This window comes from Mizuhopecten yessoensis, unplaced genomic scaffold (assembly GCF_002113885.1).
Source record: "Mizuhopecten yessoensis strain PY_sf001 unplaced genomic scaffold, ASM211388v2 scaffold6785, whole genome shotgun sequence".
In the NCBI taxonomy this organism is placed as follows: Eukaryota; Metazoa; Mollusca; class Bivalvia; order Pectinida; family Pectinidae; genus Mizuhopecten; species Mizuhopecten yessoensis.
The window spans coordinates 579,620-600,685 of record NW_018406723.1 but is presented as its reverse complement, the minus strand read 5'-3'; the positions used below and the strand labels follow the sequence as shown (position 1 = coordinate 600,685).

The window sequence follows — 21,066 nt, the reverse complement described above, 5'->3', positions numbered from 1 at the left end:
CTAATGACTTTTCGAAATGTTGTTAATTTAAACAAAATGTTCAATATAATGAGGGGCGTGGCAGATAACCCCCTTCCCCATTAAGCTCTACACATTCAATGAAAAATGAATGAAAATTTAAGTATCTTCGTATACTCAGTTCATTACTTTTGTAGGCTATTTGGGGGAGAGGGGGGGGTCGCCTACGAGTATATAGAAGTTATTGTGATAATTAAGATAATTAAGTATTTTGAATATGTACCTAGATATTAAACTACCTTCAATGTTTATTTACAGGTTCACGTCTCATCAACAAAGTCTTCGTATGTCCACGATGTGGTGAACGGCTTTACGGAGAGTGCGAGCTCAAATCACACTTGGCAGACAAACACCATGTAGTCGCTCCCATCACTGATGTTGCTATATTGTGCAAATTTAGGAACATCCTGTTGCAACCAGGTCTGGGGCATATTGAAATAAATATGATCAAGGGTCTATTCAAGTTCCTATGGGAAGTCTTCCTTAAAGACATTGCCAAGATGCTGGGGTACCGAAGCCCTAAAGCTCAACTGGCAGCCCATGCAGCATCTGACCACCACAAAAGTTTTCAGATGGTGGAAATTGCTTTGTTTGGCATGGCCGACGAGCTTCTATTGCCATACTTTAGAGAACGTATGGCAGCTGGTGTAGGAGTGTCGGCTGTGGACTTCATGGTGTGGATGAGGGATGTTGCGAGTCCAAACTTCCTGTTTATGGTTGATATTGTATTTACATATCTTTTGTCTGTTTATGTTTTCCGTGCTGGGATTCGACGCAACAACAGCAGTGTCATCCTGAGTAGTCGCGCTTCCTTTACCGACCTTTTCTATGGGTTAAACATGACCCACTACCAAGAGCTAGAGTTGACGGACTTAATGGTTCGCGCTCAGGCACCCCCACAGGTTAAACACTTCCTGGCAGCGACTGAATCTTTTTCAGTTTCCGGTAATCACAGCAAAGGTGAAGCTGGTGACTTCATCCTGGAAGCGAAGAACAGGCGATGCAAAATGTGGATGCCGCCTGGAGTACCTACGGAACAGAGATGGTTGAGAGTGTGTAGGAACTTCGACAGATTAGAAGAGGTAATCGCCCTAAAATCTATGAAACATAATTATTCTTAAGGTTAGTTATAAATTAATGTCCTGAATACGGTAATTGTTATAAGATGTGATGTAAATAATAGGTACAAAATACCCTATATATTTCTTACATTAATGCAGTTACTATACCAACCTTTATATTGTAGTATCACAATGTGTAAAAGTAATAGCTATCCCGCCGAGTGCAGTGGTGATTATTGACGATCATACAATGATAAAACAATATTTGTCAACTTATATGCACTTCCGAGGCCACAGTAAGCCGTGATAATATCTCGTATGTCTATTATAACTCATGTTCATAAATACATACAAAGATTGTGCTTGAAGACTTACCGAAAACTCAACAAAGCCTGCACAATGTGTCAGTACTAAATACATGCGTGCACTTTGCATTAGGTCGCGATGTTTTTTGTAGTTGTCCGTCTTCGTTTACTGCCAGAGTAAGAGAGAGCTTTGCTCTGTTTGCGCCTATATTTATACCCCAAGGTAGGATTGAAATTCACCCAATCAGATAACCTTGCTGTTAGCTAATGAAATGCCTTGGATTATCAAAAGTGTTGTTGCTCCAACATAACATAACCGAAGGAAGACAATACTACATGACACAAAGAACCAACCAGTCCAATATGTACTGTAGCCGGTCGTGGCTTAAAAGTTCTTGTCCAACAATGATCAACACCTTCTTTCAATTCAATATAATTTATTCCATGGTCGTAACACCCTAAAACAACAATTCATAACAATAAATGTTTACCTTTCCTACCCTAGACATTTACGTAATAGAACAGGCTAAACTGCGCTAACGTAACAGATTAACGCACTTGATAACTTTACGCTTCGCTATATAATTATTAGTTAATCAAAATACTGAACAACACAGTCGCAATCATCTGAGATACAATAACTGGCCACTACAAAGAGTTTTAAAAATACATTAACCCATGAGCCCAGTCGAACAGGTGTACATCTATAAACAACACTGAAAGCTCCTTTTTAGATATTACAATTTATTGTGATTTGGACACCAAAATTCAATATGTTTTAAATATTTCTTATTTTTCACATTGATGTTGGTGCAGAAGGAATGCACCCAATACTCACAATCGGGTGCTTCACAACCAATCCAACACCATTTTCCTGGTTTGTCATCATCTAAACCACATAACTGGCAATGTGTTTTAGGATGTTGCTCATCTGCAACACCCTGTATACCAGTCTGTGTTCCGATGGTCGTTGTGGTGGTGTTGGTGGTGGTGGTGGTGTCATTAAATGTTGTTGTGGGGTGTTTTCTCTGACAATTCTTCCTGATGTAATTTCTGCAACATAAGCAATTTTATGGTTAAGCATTGGTAGGGGTTTCAACAGGCTTTTAATATCTATATTTCCACAATGCCGTAATAGTTTGTTTAAGAAATTATGAACCTCAAATCCACTCTGTAATCCCCCAATATATGTAACAAATTGTATATACATGCAATACCTCAAAATAATCTGTGCGGTAATGAAGACTTTCACCGGATCTGCTCTTTGTTTCCAATGACACCTCACTTCATGTGGCTTCAAACAAGTCCTTTGCCTAATTAACAATAAAACATCAGAGCATACATTAAGTAAATTTAAATTTTGGCGTTTGATTTAAGATCCGCGCTAACCTTCTTGGGTTGTTTGATCTGGGACAAAAGGAACGAGATATGCAGCACACCGATCTTACAACGGAGACCTTCCAATGGCGGTTGATATTACGTAGCAGTGGCTATTTGTCAGCTCCGAAAGGTAACATTGTACCAGATGATTGCTAAAAAGTTTGGTAGTTCGGATACGAACTTGTATTTTCATTTTGATATGGTGAAATATCAGCACCAGGTACTTGAAATGCAATAGCATTTCTAGTATTCACACATGAAGCGTTAACTTATTTTATATTTCATATTCAATGTAATCATATTGTTTCTTAAAATATGATACAGTGAAAGTCATAATAAATCTAGATAGATATGAAGTGTGTACACTACCAGCTTCTGTTGCTCAGTATATGATGAAAACGACGATTTCTTTGGTGAAAATTCATGAACCGGAAGTTCAACGGATATAGCGCGTACCGGGCGGATGTCGCGTGTGCTATGCATAGTTGGTAGTAGCACATACATTGTATGCAAAACAACCCATCTAACAAGTATAAGATAAATAAAGACAAACATAAGCACTTGTGTTGAATTTCAGTTACGAGGACACACACCAGCATATCCGGGGAAGCGCTAGACGAGGATTTGATAAACTTTAAGCGCAACTGCCAAGATAACCGGAAGGTTTACAACCACAAGTTCTGTGAAGGGAGCAAAGCTAAATTGACGCCAATTTTTGTGCTACCTGCCGACCGCACCAAATTTCACCATATATCGAGGTGTGTATTGGGCATACGTTGCCATTTAAATAATGTATTAATTAGTTTTTCATTTTTCATGTATTAGAAGTTCATTAAGTAAAAGTAAACAGTTAGTTACAAATACCTTTCTCAAACAGGAAAACCAAAGGGGAGTTAGAAGTCATGCTTTTGGGTCTTGAATAGGTTTAACCAACCTTTTGCCCGTATGGAAGGTTTTGCATGTTGCTGGTTGACCCGCTACATTTCCTCCGGGATTACTGTTTTTCCTAACGCGCTTCCGAAATTCCGAAGATGTGTTCTGTTTGAAGATATTGTATCGCCTTATATTAAGCATGCTCCCTGAATAGTCGCTATATATCAATGTAAATATGGTCAACGCAAACTATTTCAATTTTCAATAATTTGTAGAGAACATATGCACACCCGATCAATATGAAGACGATGACGATGATGAAGTTTAATGATGTTGATTAATCTGAAGATGGAGGCAAGTACGAATAATGAAATAGGTACTGTGCACTTGATATTATGTGTTTGTCTTTATTTTTCTCCATAAATATGATAAATACCAAATGCATAATTACCATTTTATGTGATGCCACCAACGTACAAAGCTACTTTCTGTGTTCAGGAGATCCCTCGAGTACCGGATACACTGATGCTGAACGTCCAAAAAATACAACACTGGACTTGATAAGTAGAATGTTTTGACGCTAAATCATAAAATGTTAATGTAACGTGGTGAAACTGTATCTGTACTTAATTGTACATACGAAAACATATAAAAACGATACGTGTTGAGATTTATTAAAAACATTGCATGGCGTGTAAAGTCCTCCATACAAAACTTTACAAATTACGTATCCGGACTTATTAACCCGCCTTTGTTTCACACTTACTTGCTACAAATTATCTTCCGGTAAAATGCCGCCGTTGGTGGAGTGGATGGGGTTGGCTCACGGAGGTTCGACACAAACAATGAAAGCTAAGTGGAGTTTACAGGGCTTTTATTGACACGTACAGGTGAAGAGACAGGTAAATTTACAATTGAATCATGCTTTGCGAGACAAAGTTCACAATTTGGTAAATCGTGGAGCCTGTCTATTGGACACTAATAGCTTGGTCATTCATGCAAAACAGGTGTCGTTTCTCGATTATGCATGCTTCGAACGGCGTATGTTAATTACTTTCAAGATACACCAACTGGGGTATAATAGCATACGGCAATTGAGCACATATACCTCACTTGAGGTTATATACTCCTTTTGAGCTTTGTGCGAGACCTGTTTATTATATTACGCATGTTCTAAAGTTATGTGCAGCAGCGACGCTAATGTTAAATCTCCATAGGCGTTGACCCTACCTTTTAAACAAATTGTTAAAGAAGCCTCGCCACACTTGGCCGCGGGCCGGAATTCAGTACAAAACAAATAATTTCTGAAAAATAATCCAAAAAAATCTTTTTCTGAGAACGGTCGGGGATTGGCCATGGGAGTTCAGTACAAAACAAATAATATCTGGGTTCCCTGGGACTTCCGCACTATGAGAAAAAAAAACTTTGTGAGAACGGCCGGGAGCCCCCGCAGGATGTTACTGCGGTCTCTCGCCGCCGGTGACCAAACGAAATTTTAGGAAATTATTTCAAGAACAATTCTAGATACGAAATTACCAATGGTAGTTTCTACTCCTGCTTAACGTCTTTAGAAATGGTAGTTTCTACTACTTATTATTCTGGAGATTCGACACATTTTCTTACAATTTCCTCGACAAATGCATCTCAATGGACATCCAACCTTATGATATTTACAAGTTTGAATATTTATTTCCTGAATAGTAACTTTTATTTAGCTTGGAAAATGTACATATAAAAAGTGAGTTTTTCATCAGTTATTGAATGCTATTTTCTGCAATTTAGTGTGCATGTAACTCAATCATGTTTGAGATATAATGGAGGATTATTTTGTGACAGGTATTGTTTAATGCTAACGGAGTGCATTATTGAACTTGATATACAGTTTGGAGTGGTGGCCATATTGGCAGGTCCTTAAAGCGGTATCACAAGGAGGGAATTATACCAACGTACCCGGTCTACGGCTTCCATACACATGGAGACATGTTCTTAAATTACCTTAGGTTGTTGGCAGGACGTGCAACAAAATAAAACCAAACAATACCTTACATCAAAATAATTATGAAGACGTGACTAAGGATGACGGGGCCGGCATGACATAGACATGCAAATTAAATAACATCACGAATTGGCGGTTAGTGTAATGTACATTGATCCATAAACTGACATGACATCCAGAAGTATGAAATAAATGCGGTCGAATTGACCTTTTCGTTTTAGAAATACTTTACCTATTTTGTTTGTGTTCTACAGGGTTCCGTTTTCGTCCTGTACATCATAAGGTATACTACAAGGTTCCGTTTTTGTAGCTTCCACGAGGAGTGGTACAAGGTTCCGTTTATGTTCCGATTGTTTTGTGTGACCCTTTTTTTTAAGGATCCTCGTCCATGTATCACTGCCAAAACCTGACACTCAGCGCTGGAAAAACTAGCAGTAATTTTTACTTTGATGAATCATTTCTGAAAATAAAACCATACCTTGTCCGACTTGTATTTGGAATAATACAAAACATTAATCAAAAATATTTTTCGGGTGTAACAATTGGATGATGACAGACTTGAGGGAGTTTGATGCGGACGCTGTCTTAGTCATCTACCTGGAAACGATATTCGGCAGGACTCAATGCAACCCTTAGAGAGATTTTCATCCGGCTTACAGAGTTCAAGGAAACACTTACAGAGAAGAGTGCAGCAGTGTATATCGACGAAATGTGTAGACGAGGAGATTTTAGCAAAGCATCTGGACTTACTGCAGAATCGTTCAACAAGTAGAGGAACGCCATGTTAAGGACGAAATATGGAACACGCGTCATCAGGATCCCCTTTCAGGACCCAGCCGATTACGGCAATAGACTTGTCAACTTTTCAGACGCTTGAATTAGGAAGAACTTTTTGTGTGGTTATACGCGTTTTTCCCAGTGTTAATCTAGAAATCTGACGTTTTGTTTGTGTATGTTAATTGTTAAATGCATTCCATAGGGAAATAAAGACCATTCTTATACACAAATATGCAATACTACACTATTTAATATTCTTTTACTGTAAATATGTCAGTGTTGAACTGTTTTTGTATGGTATTTATGATCTATTAAATAGATCATGAATACCATACAAAAACAGTTCAATGCTTAAATGTGAACTAGATAAATCATTATGTGTGTAATTTTGTAGTCAAAAAGGGCGAGAAATAGAAAAGCATGGCATAATTATTTTCTATTAAGCCGAGACGGTTTTTATGATATTGGCTGGTAACATTTAATTATAGAATTAAAGTTTAATATAATGTCAAAATCTGACATTGGTTCAAGTTTTTACGTCAGTAGTAATTACTAAGAGAACTGAATGCTTAAAATGTAAAATACAGAAATTGTAATATACTTAATTTTTTTGAAAGATCGATCTATATTTTGATATGTAGTTATGGTGTTTGTATAGATGAATTGTATAAAAACAAAATTAAAGGAGTGTAATTGTGATCAGTAAATTATATTTTTTCTTTAAAACTTGCAAAAATTGAATATTGAAAGCATTTGCTAGAGATATCTGTCATTATATACATATATTTATTTAATATTGTATGACAGATATCTCCACCCGGGCTGGGGACGGGGACCCTGCTTTCATCAGCCCATCTGACGGAAAAAGAAAAAAAGAGAACATTTCAGATAAAGAAATAAAGAAGTCGTTAAGGTGACCCACACCGTTTGCCTTTATTATTGCACGGGAGTTCCATTGACAACTAATTCTTACAAGCTGTTTGGGATAAAAGAGGTAGATACAAAAACATAATTAATATAATGACACTTTAAAAAAAAAATAGCGGCATATGTAATGGTAATACTAATATTAAACTCATATTACTCTTAATACATAATATGTCGAAAAAAAACTTATACTTACGAGTTATTGGAAACGACAAAATATATAGATATACATACATGAAATAAAAAATAACATATCTATAAAACAATATTTAGATAAACCTCACTTCTCGACATGATAATGCCATGGGATGTCAATACGAAACAGGTTACCTACCACCTGTTGGAAAAGAATATATTGGAATATAAGTTGGAAAATAAAATATAAGGAAATTATAGTATGTCGAGAAGAAATAACATATCTATCAAAATATGTTTCGATAAATCTCACTTCTTGAAATGATTATGCCAAGGGAGGTCCATACGAAACAGGTAACTTACCACCTGTTTGAAAAGAATATATTGGAATATAAGTTGGAAAATGAAATATAAGGAAATACAGCCTTTTTTATTATGTGAAAATTTGGATTTATTCGCCATATTAGGCAAAAAACGCTGGTTAGTATTGGACTCAATATTTTTATTTATGCATTTTAGCCATACAAACTATACATTAAAGTGAAAAGGTGATGTTTAAAAACATTTCAAGCATACTGGCGTTTCGCTATCTTAATGTTTAAGGAAATTATAACATTTTTTATAATGTGAAAATTAGGATTTCTCCGCCATATTTGGCAAAAACGACTGGTCAGTATTGGACCCACTTTTTATTTATGCTTTTTAGCCATACAAACTATACATTAAAATGAAGAGGAGATAGTTACAAACATTTCAAGCATATTATTATCTCTCTGTCTAAATATTTAAGGAAATTATAGCATTTTTTTATATTGAAATGTGTACTTATCCATTTTGGTTGTAGAAAATGCATATTGCAATACTGACTTAATGATTTAATCAGTATTATAATATTCATTTTTGCAACCAAGATATCTTTTCTCCGGTCGGACTCGGTCGGACTCCGTAATCAAATAAGAACTCTGCACTGTTCTTTATTACCTAAAAAGTAGATGAAATGACATTGCATTAATAAGTCGGCTATAAGAAAACAAAAAATAATTGGGTTGTCGGGTGGTGCAGTGGATAGCGCACTTGCCTTTCACCAAGGCGGCTGGTGTTCGATTCCCCGATCGGAAGTGAAAAAGTTGGGGTCACCTGCCCGACCACGTGGGTTTTCTCCGGGTACTCCGGTTTCCTCCCACACTAAGACCCCCACGCGCTAACGTCCGGGCCAACATGAGTGTTTAATCAAAGTTGAAATAATTTGTTTCATAATTGTTGTTAAATTAATTAAGTTTATATTTTAAAATATAATTTCAATTCTTTTCAATTTCATACTTATACATACCTCCGTGGCAATAAGTAGCACACATGGGTGTCCCCCTATCACTCTGGCGACAGCTTTCAAATTTGGTGCAGTTGCAGAGTGACTTATGAGTCTGCTCATGGTTCCTGATTTCATGCCGAGGTGGCAGAGACAGGGAATTGTGGCGGCATCGACACACATCCGTTTGCCGTTGACAGGGTGCCTGTAAAAGAGCATGTGCTTGGCATCTTCGTCTTTTTCGATGCTCCTTAGGCGCTGTTCTCCTTGTGTGTGTGTTATATGATTCCCATGGTAGTCGCACACAATGGTACCCGCCGGGATTGAATGCAAACCATTGCATACAATCTTCCCTTTGACCGAATGGTAGGCCTTCTTGCAGTGAGGCCAATCCTGTTTATATAGATGCTGCATGATCTCCTGGTCCGTCATTGTTTTCGCTTTGCTCCTCTCCTTGTTGATAATTTCATCCATTAATATGGTGATGGTCTTCTTATTCTTCCGGTCGATGATCCTGTCCTTTTCCGTTTTTTTACCCCCTTTCTTTTCGCCGCATACCTTGAAAGGGAAAGAAAAAATATAAATTTGTCAATCACATAATTATTAACAACAGATAATGAAATAACGAATTACTATAAATGTGAAAAGGATGTCAGTAGAAGTATAGTAACTTATGAACATTCAGGTCTCTTTGGTAAATACCTTTGTCACAATAGATTTAAATTTTGGGTCCTGCACGTTTATGGAGGGGGTTTGAAGGTCGGATATCTTCTTGTGTTTCTTCTGCGACTCTCTCGCAATAACTCCATGCGCTATTTCCAATAGCTCGTCCTGTAAGAAAGACAAATTGATACTAAAATGTAACACTACGATAACAAAAACAAACATAATTTCTACGAGAACATAGATAAAACATTAAAACATTGAAGAAAGTTTTATTTGATCCTGACCTAATTCTTTTTAGGTAATATCCTTTTTTTATTGGCAAAGACGTGATTTTATTAAGTTTTAAAATATGAATAACTTGTGTACCTTTTGTTTGAAATAGCGTATTCTTCTTATTATTTTCACTGCTGCTTCTCCGGAGACATGAAATTTATCTAAAACGTCCTCTTTTGCTGGTACCTCAGTCTTCATCAGTGTTCCGTTGTTAGAATACCTCAGTCTCTGTATAATATTTGTACTTATCGTCTTGATCTGTTGTTCCTCGTTGTCTTCCTGGTCTGTGCCCATCTCGTCGGTGCTGGTGTCGGTATGTCTCTTTGATCTCTTCGATGGGGTGTAACTCTTTGTTGCCTGTTCTGGTTCCTCAATGCTTGATATCATGTCGTCGCTGGTGTCGATATTCCTCCTCGAACGCTTGGATGGGGTGTTGCTCCTTGTTGTTGGGTCTGGTTTTGTCCTTGATGCTTCTTGACCGCTAGGCTCTTTTCTCCGCGATGAAGTGTGGCTGTTGGATGCTGCTGGTGGTTCATTTTTGTCATTTCCGTTCGTGAAACTGGTTTGAATTTCCCTTGAACAAGCGGTTGGAAATAATCCCGTAGCCAGACTACTTCGAAATCGTTGTGGTGGCTTGAAGGTCGCAGCAAACCTCTCAGGTACAACGATATGTCCGTATTCCATAAAAAGTTCCAGCAGCTCATTTTTGCTATAAGACCTATCCTCAAATTCATCAGGGCTAATGCACATATTAAACAAAAAGTTTTTTATAGTTTTTCTTTCTTCGTCTATGGCAGACTCGTAAATTTCTTTGTCCTGGTCATTCCCTTGAAGATGATTCATCCTTTCCTTACATCGTTGCAACATGTGTCGTTTCACATCTGTAACCAATTCATAGCACCACGTGCAATATAGATATGAATGGTGTGTGTGTTTCTTCTTTTGTCCTAAAAGTAAATATATTTAAGAAATACAGTCAAACCTGTATTAAGAGGCCACCCAAGGGACCGGCAGAACTTGGCCGCTTAAGACAAGTGGTTGCTAAAACCAGGCTCACTCGAAAATCACAACCAAGTTTTCATACATCCACAGGTTTTAATGACATTTCCCCAGCAATATAGGCTGCTATGTAAGTTTGAATTTGTCTCACTTCATCAACAGAGTTACAAATACAAAGGCGTTTTGAAGATAAATTTCTTGAAATGATGATTTTTTTGGCTACACACGTGTTCCACACACGTTTTGCGCTAGCAGACAACAACCAGTACTGAAATCTACATTAAAATCTGCATTGTGATGTATGCTGATCTATGTGGTTCAAATAATTTTCTAATGAAATGATATATCAGTGTTTAGTAAATTCATCAATTATAAATAAATCACTCAATAAATCTAGAACTTTGCAAGAATCTTTGAGCTTTCAATTTAGCGTAACGGTTTATTCACAACACCCATGCGCCGTATGGAAAGGTTGTATGAGCATGCTATTGACAACACAGAGAAAACAGAATTGGAAAATAAGAAATACAGTCATACCTGATATGGGTTGTACTTTTCCTTCGTTAGCGTTTTTTTCCTCTTCGGTTCCGCAAGTGGTTCCCTCTTGATCTGTTAGGTATAACATTATAGGAGTAACGGCATGAAGCAATAAAACATAGTAAAAATACATGTGCATCCAAGTTTGTATTTCCAAGTCAAATATTCCTTTTAATTCAACTTACTAAATACTCGGGAATTTACGCACATACAACGAACATTATATATACAATTGTTGGTGATGATTCTATATTAATAACTTTTACCTTTCAAAAATATAGCTATTTAAGAAGTAATAATCGTTTTTCAGATATCAATTATTTGCTTCAGTTTTATTACCTTCCATTACTTTCACACATTCCACATCTTGTTCCTCGTCATTGATTTGATTGTCCTCCAGATTGACAATTTCGTCTGCAGAATCTCCTTCGTCGTTTCTCCTTCTATTTCCTGTAACAAGCTTTCTAGAAATCTTCATCACTTTATGCATGATTCTTAAATGTATTTGAAAACAAAATTTAAATTTATAATTTAAAAATATATTCAAAATAAATCAAGAGTACTTTGTTCGTATTCAAGAATGAGTACAGACTGAGACGACAACGTCTCTGTGTTGAAAGATTGAATAAATTCGCAAATAGGTATGGAAAAATCGCAAAGAAACTTCAATGCAACAAAGAGTTGTGTTCGGTTTCGAATCGAAGAACGAACTGATTTGAAACGATTCGGTCCCGGATTTTATAGTAATGATTGAGTTATCCTCTATTGAGAAGCGTTAATCTCATGTCAACTGTCACCTAAGATAATTGTGATAATAGCACAGGTAAGGCGAGTATTTCCGACAATTTCATCACACCTTACCTGTACGATAATTACGCGTTTCCCGTCAATAGTGCCTACGGAACTTACCTGGATTATATCACGGTGTCCATCACACCTTACCTCTACGATAATTACGCGTTTCCCGTCAATGGCGCCAACGGCATTTCCTGGATTATATCACTGAGTCCATCACACCTTACCTGTACGATAATTACTCGTTTCCCGTCAATAGTGCCTACGGAACTTACCTGGATTATATCACTGTGTCCATCACACCTTACCTGTGCGATAATTACTCATATTTTGTCAATGGCGCTTGGTTATTATCAATAAGGAGAGAGATAGAATTACCAATACAGCAACAACATTAATTTATTACGTCAGGTGTGATGTATTGTCGCGAAAATATCATAGCGGGCCTCCGGTTTTTTTAAACTGTGCCGCTTTATGTCGTTCTAGGGTGTTAAACATTAGTTTATTTTGTACAATAATACAACTTAAGTCGAAAAATGTTATAATAATGTTTATTTTTATAATCAACCGTTATGAACCAATATTTTATGTTACCGCATCGGCAAATTCAGAATTTTTCGTACCGTGCCTTGATATTTATCTCATTTTGACTACAGAAATACACATTTAATGATTTTATTATGGTTTAAATAATAGCTAACAACATTAATTTATTACGTAAGGTGTGATGTATTTTCTCGGAAATATCATAGCGGGCCTCCGTGTTTTTAAAACTGTGCCGCTATATGTCGTCCTAGGGTATTCAACATTAATTTGTTTTGTACAAATACTTTAACCTAGGTTAAAAAATGATATTTTAACAAAGTTTATTTTCATAATCAACCGTTATGAACCAATATTATATATAACCGTATCGGCAAATTCAGAAATTATCGTACCGTGCCTTGATGTTTATCTCATTCTGACTACAAAAATGCACATATAATGATTTTTTATGTTTTATGTTATAGCTTATATATTCCCAGACATATTTACTATCAATAATGAAAAAAAGCATTATAAATACAGCCACAACATTAATTTATTACGTCAGGTGTGCTATACTTTCTAGGAAATATCATAGCGGGCCTCCGTATTTTTTAAACTGTGCCGCTATATGTCGTCCTAGGGTGTTCAACATTATTTGTTTTGAAGAAAACAAAATGAACACAATATGTGTAATCATCGTACAGAATATGTGTACTATTCTCCGTGATATAATCCAGGTAAAATCCGTAGGCGCTCTTGACAGGATATGAGTAATTATCGTTCAGGTAAGGTGTGATATAGTCCGTGAAATAACTATAGGCTCTCTTTTGGTAGGGTAACTATAGTACAGGTAAGACTAGAAATAGGTGTTAGGTTAACCCTTCAGGGTACCAGCAGAACACTTTGGAGTAGATTTCTTTATTAGTTCTCATAATAACTGAAGGTATAAATTTCAGGACACAGACCTTGTCTACTCAGTTTGAACTCATTTTCGAATACGAATACCACCTAACCAAAGATTCATAACACTCTGGATTAATACATTTTGGACAATAATTGTCAGCAGGCAAAGTGAAGGTAAGATCACATCATTCTTTAGATATTTCTAATTAGCACTTCAAACTTTAAGTTGTAATATATTGTAAGTAAAATAAAGGTAGGGTCAACGCCTATGGAGATTTAACATTAGCGTCGGCCCCCGCTTGGAATTTCAAAACAATATAAATACAAAAAGGTATGGGTATAGGAAGCTTAAATTAGGAACAGTTATTTTCAGAATTCATTTTATGACAAATGCGACTTCATTGACTTACACCTGTGTGGGTGTTAAAGGTGTGGTAATCCAATTCCTCATAGAGCATTTCAATGACCCGATTACCTTAAAATTATATCGTCATCGTGTGCAATATATTCCAACTGTTATTTTGATACCAAATTTTACACTATTCCAAGAATGAATTGTTCTCTTTATTGAATATTAAAAAAGAAAAGTATGTGAAATTTCATTACTAATGAAAAAATATCCTTTTTTGACACGTTAATTTACATAATTTTAAAATCAGTCTATTTTTCATACTTCCTTGAAAGTTGGCTATTAATAATAACTTTCAACTCTAGGAATTTCAAAAAAAATGGCAACCGGTAAATTTGTCATTTTTGATTAAAAAAAAAGAAAAAACATAGCTTTCTTTCCACTTTTCCTTTAAGTTGTGTTTCTTCATGACCAAAGGTCATTGGGTCTTGATATTTGACAAGTAGGTTGTTCATGTGAATGGATTTAAGTTTTGTAAACATTGATGACATTGACCCTAGTTCAAGGTCACAAAATAAAATTTGCTAGAATAAAATGTATGTCAGACAAGGATATCTGTCCTTGCTTTATTTTTTTAGAGTTAACGATATAAAATAATGGAATATTCCTTCATATTTTGATTAGTGAATGGGCATTAGGCAAAATAGAACTGTAAGCCAAAGATTAACTAATACCACTCGCTCCTATATAAACCAGAACTGTAAGTAAAGGGCTAACGAAGACAAAGCATTGTAAAGCAATCCATAGTCACCCATCGGTGATTATTTAATTATATAGGTCACTGACTTACTTCTTGTACTCCCTCCCAACGCCAAACATTCTTACATTCCAAATTCTGCACGACATCAGGGGGTAACTACCATATCTGTAAACTTTCTTTGAAATCTGCCCTGTAGTTTATCAGGCAGACAGAGGTTTTTTTCAAAAAGGGACATAACTCCTCTTAAATGGTCGGAATGAAAACGTACTACTTGGATGCACAATGTCAGGGGGCAGTTACCATATCTATAAACCTCCGTTGAAATGGCGCCATAGTTTTGGAGGAGTTGTCTGGACAAGTGTTTTTCAACAAAGGGTCATTTCTCCTTAAAAAAAGGGGTCAGATTGAAAAAACAATACCTGCATGCAAAACTTCAGGTGGTAGTTATCATATCTGGGAACGTTTATTGAAATCGGTCCATTACTTTAGAAGGAGTTGTCCGGACAAACTTTTTCGACGGACGGACAGACGGACGGACCACCCTAACTTCGTTGCGGGGGGTATAATTAAGTGTATAATAGTTTTACTATTAAGATTATATTATTGCATATCGTTGTCTATAACACAATCTCAACCTGAAGTAATTCTCCAGAGGAACGATTACTTTGGCAGAATACATATTCAAGAATTATTACTGTTGCACATAACTTTTAAACAAACGTTATATAATAAAGTGTTTTGGTATAATACAAAAACAGAAAATGTATTGGTATTTACCATAAAAAAACATTGATAATCAAATCTCCATGATTGTGTGAAATTGGCCTTTGCTCATGTTTGTCATGCTAAAAAAGTACTTTACCGGTTTTGATATTTCATAAAAAATGTATATGGAAAGTTTTTAAAGAAGTTTAAAATATAGACTACCATTGTAACTATATATAGGCAAGTTGAAAATGTTGGTTATATTTTGAATTATGTAAAAAATTGCATGTTTTTCTAATTAAAAGTATCACTAAGCTTACTTCATGTATACCAGTATGACATATTTAGTATCAAAATAACAGTAATGTTATGCACTGTACACTATTATAATTCATTTTCAAAATAACATTCTCCCGTGACATTTATCTGTCATTTTGTTAGGATACCCTGTCACTCAACCTGGTGTTATGCAAGGCCAAATGTTGACCCCACCTTTCTAGAACAAAACCGATATCTTGACGGAAAAAAAATTGCTTTAAGTTACAAGTAGTATACATACTGTTTGTATGTACCATTACGCGAAAGGACTAAATCGTCAACTGGTGCGATTTCATAATTTCTTTTATCATCAGGAATATAAGATAAATCTTTTACGCTATAAAAACTAAAAACACATATATTTAATTTGTACGTCAAGCAGAAATGAAATATATTTCTGACAGCAGGGCCCTTCGATTTTCAGAGGTCAAATAACAGAAAGTGTAGTCATATATACGTAAATATTCATTAATTTATTAAAAATCAAACACAAATTAGCTTAAATTACCATTACCTGTACTCAAAGAACAGGATTTTATAGACTAACCTATGTCTCTCCTCCGCTCCAAAGCAGGTTACACTTGCCCTAAGCTGATAACTGATAGAGATCCCTTGACCAAAGCATACTTCACAATAAATGTGGAAAAAAATCCCTCTATCCCTACTCAAGAAACAGGATTTAAGATTTTCCTGTATTGCCCCTCTTATGAGCATCGCCCCTCTGCCCCCAACAATGTAACATCCTGCCAATAAACATTGATAGAGTCCCCTTGGCCAAAGGATACTCCAGACTTACTAAGGTGAACATCCCTATACTCAAGGAATAGGATTAAAAGTTTTTTATGTTATATAACCCGTACTGGGCCCCTTCCCTCTGCCATGGGAGGCCAAACCTCTGTTTACATGAGGAATTGAGCAGTTGAGTAAACAATAAATAATAGACGGTACGGAACAATGTCTGGGGTAATATAGTATAACTCATCTGTTTAACTAAACAATTCAAATTTAACTGTAAACAGTCACACTTTTTAATCAATACAAAATTTAATTTTTTCTTTTTCTTTCACAGGTTTACAAAGGAAGACCTCAAGATCCTCCAGAAGTTACTTCCCTGTACACTTTTATTTCTCCCACATCCACAACCATGGCAACCAAACACAGCAGCCCAAGTCCGCAAATTCCAGTCAGGATCAAAGGCCACACAAAGTGTCTGTACCATAAGGACAATGAGGTGGTTCTCCTCTGTCAGGACTGTGGATTACTGATCTGTACGACTTGTTCCATAACGACTCACAAAACACACATTGATAGCTTTCAAGAAATTTTAAAAAATACAAATGACAAAAAAATTACACTACTAGACTTTATGAATAAAACAGAAAGCATTGAAATTCCCAAACTCAAAAATGAAATCAAATCGGCAAGGAAAGAAATTTCGACATGTGAATCTAACTACCAAAAACTCTCTATAGATATTAAAAAACAGCGCGATCAATGTAAATTGTATTTAGATAAGATAACAGAGGATTATTTAGCAATATGTAACAAGATGGAGAAGGGGACCACAGACCTCCTTCAGATTCACATCACAAAACTGGAGGACAGGTTAGACACTTTAGTTAAACTATCATCAGAGTGTAAACAGACCCTCCAGACAGGCACTGCTGTACATGTGTATGACTCGGTATCAGAAATCCAGGACATGGACTTAAATATCCCACAGACACCTAACATAGACATGGCAGAAATTACTCCATGTAACGACAGACAAAGTCACCTGGAGCGGGCCATGGGGAAAATGCAGACAGCTACTGACCATCTCCAGGCAGGATTAGCACGTAGTGGTCACTCCAAACAATGTCCAGTTGTGAGACCTAAACAGTCCAAATCTACAGAGACGGGTCAAACCTCCACTGGAGCAGTCCTGTACAAACTTTGTGATAGTCCAACTGTCATATCCCAGTTCCAATGTAAAGATGAAATCACATCAATCTGTCCTACATCTACTGGATGCGCATGGCTGTGTCATTTTAAAACCAACACAGTAAAACTCATCAACAACAAAGGTAAATTTTTCTCCAACAAACCTAAAGTCATACAAAAGATACAACACTACAGTAACATCAGACACATCAGTCTGGACCCCACCACAGGCCGTCTGTGGTTCTGTTGTAGAGATGAGAGGACTATCTGTGAAGTTTCTACATCATCTACACCAGTCACAAGGTTTACTACAGAGGGGTACCCACGCAGTCTGTGTGTGACCAGGGATGGTCTGGTAGTGGTGGGTACAGCGGGTACACAGGGGTACAAGGTGGTGATGTACACAGCAGATGGCCAGGTGTTACAGACAGCCACTGTGGAGGGGTCAGGGATGGGGTTAGTACTGTCCATCACACAGTGTGGTATTACAAGTAACATAGCTGTAGTGAGTAGTAAACTAATCAGTGGAGACAGTAGTGATCTCAACAATTACAGGCGTCACATCATTGTGTACAACCCAACACTCCAGCCCCTGGTCCACTACCGGGGAGAGGGGATACAGGCACGGGAGGCGATCACACCAGAAAAGTTTGGTCCAGTATCCGTTGTATATGACAGAAAGGGTAATATTGTTATTACTGACTGGACAAGGAACACAATAGAACTGATAAGTGGAGCAGGGAAGTACATAATAACACTTCACACAAACAAAGGAACACAGGGACCAGTAGGTATACAGAAGGATGATGTGTTGTGGTCAAACTTAATGTTAGATACAGGAGAGTGGGAACTCAAACTTCTCAAGTATTACAGTGACTGAGGAGTGACTAAACCTGGAGTGATGATACAGACAAATTATACCAGATAAATACAAAAAAAACGTTAATTTTAACATTAAACTTTGACCTTTGTTATTATGATCTTATACACTTGATCAACACTTATATAGACTAACAATGATGTTTGAGGAATTAATGTAAACATGTCACAGGTTTATTGTTTACAGGTTTTGTAAATAGTTTCTGTTACAACTCTAGTTTTGAAGTATTGTTCCAAATTAATGTCATCATTAATTTTTACAAATCAGCCATTCTGAAACATCAGGCCCATTTATTTTAGTTTGAAATATGTCCTTTTCAATACTCAAGAAAAATGTCATTGATTTCAAAACCTGCAATGAAATCTGAAATCAGCGTCCTTGTACTAATGACTTGTTTTCTAGGTGTATAACCTGACTTACCTTATATCCTCAAGTAGACTGTTCTAAAAACCTGATCTACCCATAAATATTGGGCATGGACCTTGTGTAAATATAAAAGGGCAATGAAACATTCATTGTTACAAATCAGCTATTCCCAAACATCAGGATCATTTATTTAAGTCTGAAATATGTTCTTTTCATCTTTTCAATATTCAAAAGCAAGGTCATTGATTTCAAAACTTGCAATGAACCAGCGTCTCTGGCTTAAATTGACCTGTTCGTTCTCTAGGTGTATAACCTGACTTCCCTTATATCACACATAAAGCGATCTATTATTGAGGTTTTAATTTCGTTGTTACATGAAGAGATAGAGATTTGTATTGGACAGATCAATGAAATGCTTGCTGTGAGTGTGTATGAGGCAGAATCTCAGAACGTGTTGTTAAATAGGGTCACCTAAACACTTGGATATGTTTGGTTTGAAAGTTAAGAAGATGCCTCACAAATATCAGTAAATAAATTATTATGTATGCCATGCAAGTTGTGTGACAGTGAGTGACCACAAAGATGTTTGATGCTTTAAATCAATAATATAATAAACTTGTTTAAAAAGTTTTCAAATTGTCCTTTTTTAATTTAGCTTTGATTTTTATCAATGCCATCTAGGATGGATGCTCAGTTGTGACAATGGGTTTCTGTCACATCTTAATGTGCCCCTCCATACTTAATTTTTAGTTTAAGATAGAACGTTTAGCAACATTTCGACCAATCACAAGCAATATAACGGAGGCCATCTTGTTCGATTGCGAAACAGAAAGTATAGTAGAAGTAGCATGTGTTTCAACTATTTGGTGAAATAAGATAACATTAATAGTTCCGGACAATCAGGAGTCATGCAATGACGTTCCTCTAATAATAAGTTGACAATAAGCGGATGTCGTAGATGAGTTCATAATGCCGACATACAGGAAAAGAAATGTACCAAATATGAGCAAAATCGGACAATATGTATAAATTGGCCAATTAGCGACCCCCATACCACGACAATCTCCTACAATAAAAAATGGAGAATGCTGTAGCTGTGGCAGTACAAATTATAATTCTGCATACAATATTTGAGTGATATCAGACAATATTTTCTACTAATCAGAGGCCGTGGCAGCCATGTTTTATCTTGGATCGAAAAACAATTCAAAGGCTAACTATAGAAGGCTAGCTCTAGAAGGCTAGCTATAGAATGCTAGATCTAGAAGGCTAACTATAGAAGGCTAGCTATAGAATGCTAACTACAGAAGGCTAAAGGCTAGCTATAGAAGGCTAGGTTTAGAAGGCTAGCTATAGAAGGCTAACTATAGAAGGCTAGCTATAGAAGGCTAACTATAGAAGGCTAACTATAGAAGGCTAGATATAGAATGCAAACTATAGAAGGCTAAAGGCTAGCTATAGAAGGCTAGGTTAAGAAGAAATATCCACTAAATAAAATCAACGATAAATTTTCATTGCATTCCAACAGGTTTAAAATTCAAAAGATGTTAATTTTCTTTATGCGAAATTGTCAACCTTGGTGGGAGTGTCCCTTGCATTTAACTTCATAACGATTCATCCACTGATTATAGATATGGAAGTTATAAAGTTGTGTATTAGGTTTCAGGTTAAAACTACAGGGACATGAAATGGAAATAATCAACGACTGAATATGTAACCCAAATCACATTTAATTATATTTCAAAAGATGTACGTAAGACACAAAAAGTTAATAGCAAATTTATCATTTGATACAGGTAAGAAATTACTGTGCCTATCAAGTGTTCAAAAAACCTCGAGGACTTAACAATCAACCAGAAATGATTTTGAATTTCAAAGTATTTCATTTATTCGTGACCCTTGTGCCCGGTTGCTTTTTTTTAAGAAAGTCGTTGTTTTTTGCCAAATTGCATTACATTTTCTGCTTAATCATATTGGTATATTTTACAAGGAAGTATCAAGTATTTTTTCTCATTTTTATTGGTTTATTTTGATGAAAATTATATTAAGTGCAAATATCTCCTCGAGTCAAGAATTTGTCTAGCATTTGTATACTGGTAAAAAGTAAAAATATACCCTGATAGTTTAAAAAAAACCTTTATTTCTGTCAAAGACCAAATAAAATTATACGTTCAACGGAGTGCCTCACTCTACAAGACATTCAAACTATAACCAATGATTCAATAAATTATTCCTTAAAAATTGAAATGATTTTATAATAAAATGTAAAATTGTTAGACAATCGAC

General features: G+C 36.1%; 3 protein-coding genes across 3 annotated transcripts; 2 read left to right on the top strand and 1 right to left on the bottom strand.

The window, feature by feature from the left end:
* The first annotated feature begins 242 nt into the window (after positions 1-242).
* On the top strand, positions 243-3,687 carry LOC110452664. Its single transcript, XM_021501312.1, has 4 exons — positions 243-1,100; positions 2,762-2,894; positions 3,342-3,522; positions 3,642-3,687. The coding sequence occupies exons 1-4, from the start codon at positions 462-464 to the stop codon at positions 3,685-3,687; spliced, it is 999 nt and encodes a 332-aa protein (XP_021356987.1). The 5' UTR covers positions 243-461.
* A 4,315-nt stretch (positions 3,688-8,002) lies between these two features.
* On the bottom strand, positions 8,003-11,614 carry LOC110452674. Its single transcript, XM_021501325.1, has 6 exons — positions 11,593-11,614; positions 11,254-11,325; positions 9,811-10,664; positions 9,481-9,609; positions 8,803-9,336; positions 8,003-8,453 (listed from the first exon to the last, which is right to left on the bottom strand). Exons 1-6 carry the CDS (start codon positions 11,597-11,599, stop codon positions 8,367-8,369), a joined length of 1,683 nt encoding a protein of 560 aa, XP_021357000.1. The 5' UTR covers positions 11,600-11,614; the 3' UTR covers positions 8,003-8,366.
* A 1,946-nt stretch (positions 11,615-13,560) lies between these two features.
* On the top strand, positions 13,561-19,368 carry LOC110452670. Its single transcript, XM_021501320.1, has 2 exons — positions 13,561-13,653; positions 16,681-19,368. The coding sequence occupies exon 2, from the start codon at positions 16,756-16,758 to the stop codon at positions 18,412-18,414; it is 1,659 nt and encodes a 552-aa protein (XP_021356995.1). The 5' UTR covers positions 13,561-13,653; positions 16,681-16,755; the 3' UTR covers positions 18,415-19,368.
* The last annotated feature ends 1,698 nt before the right edge of the window (positions 19,369-21,066 follow it).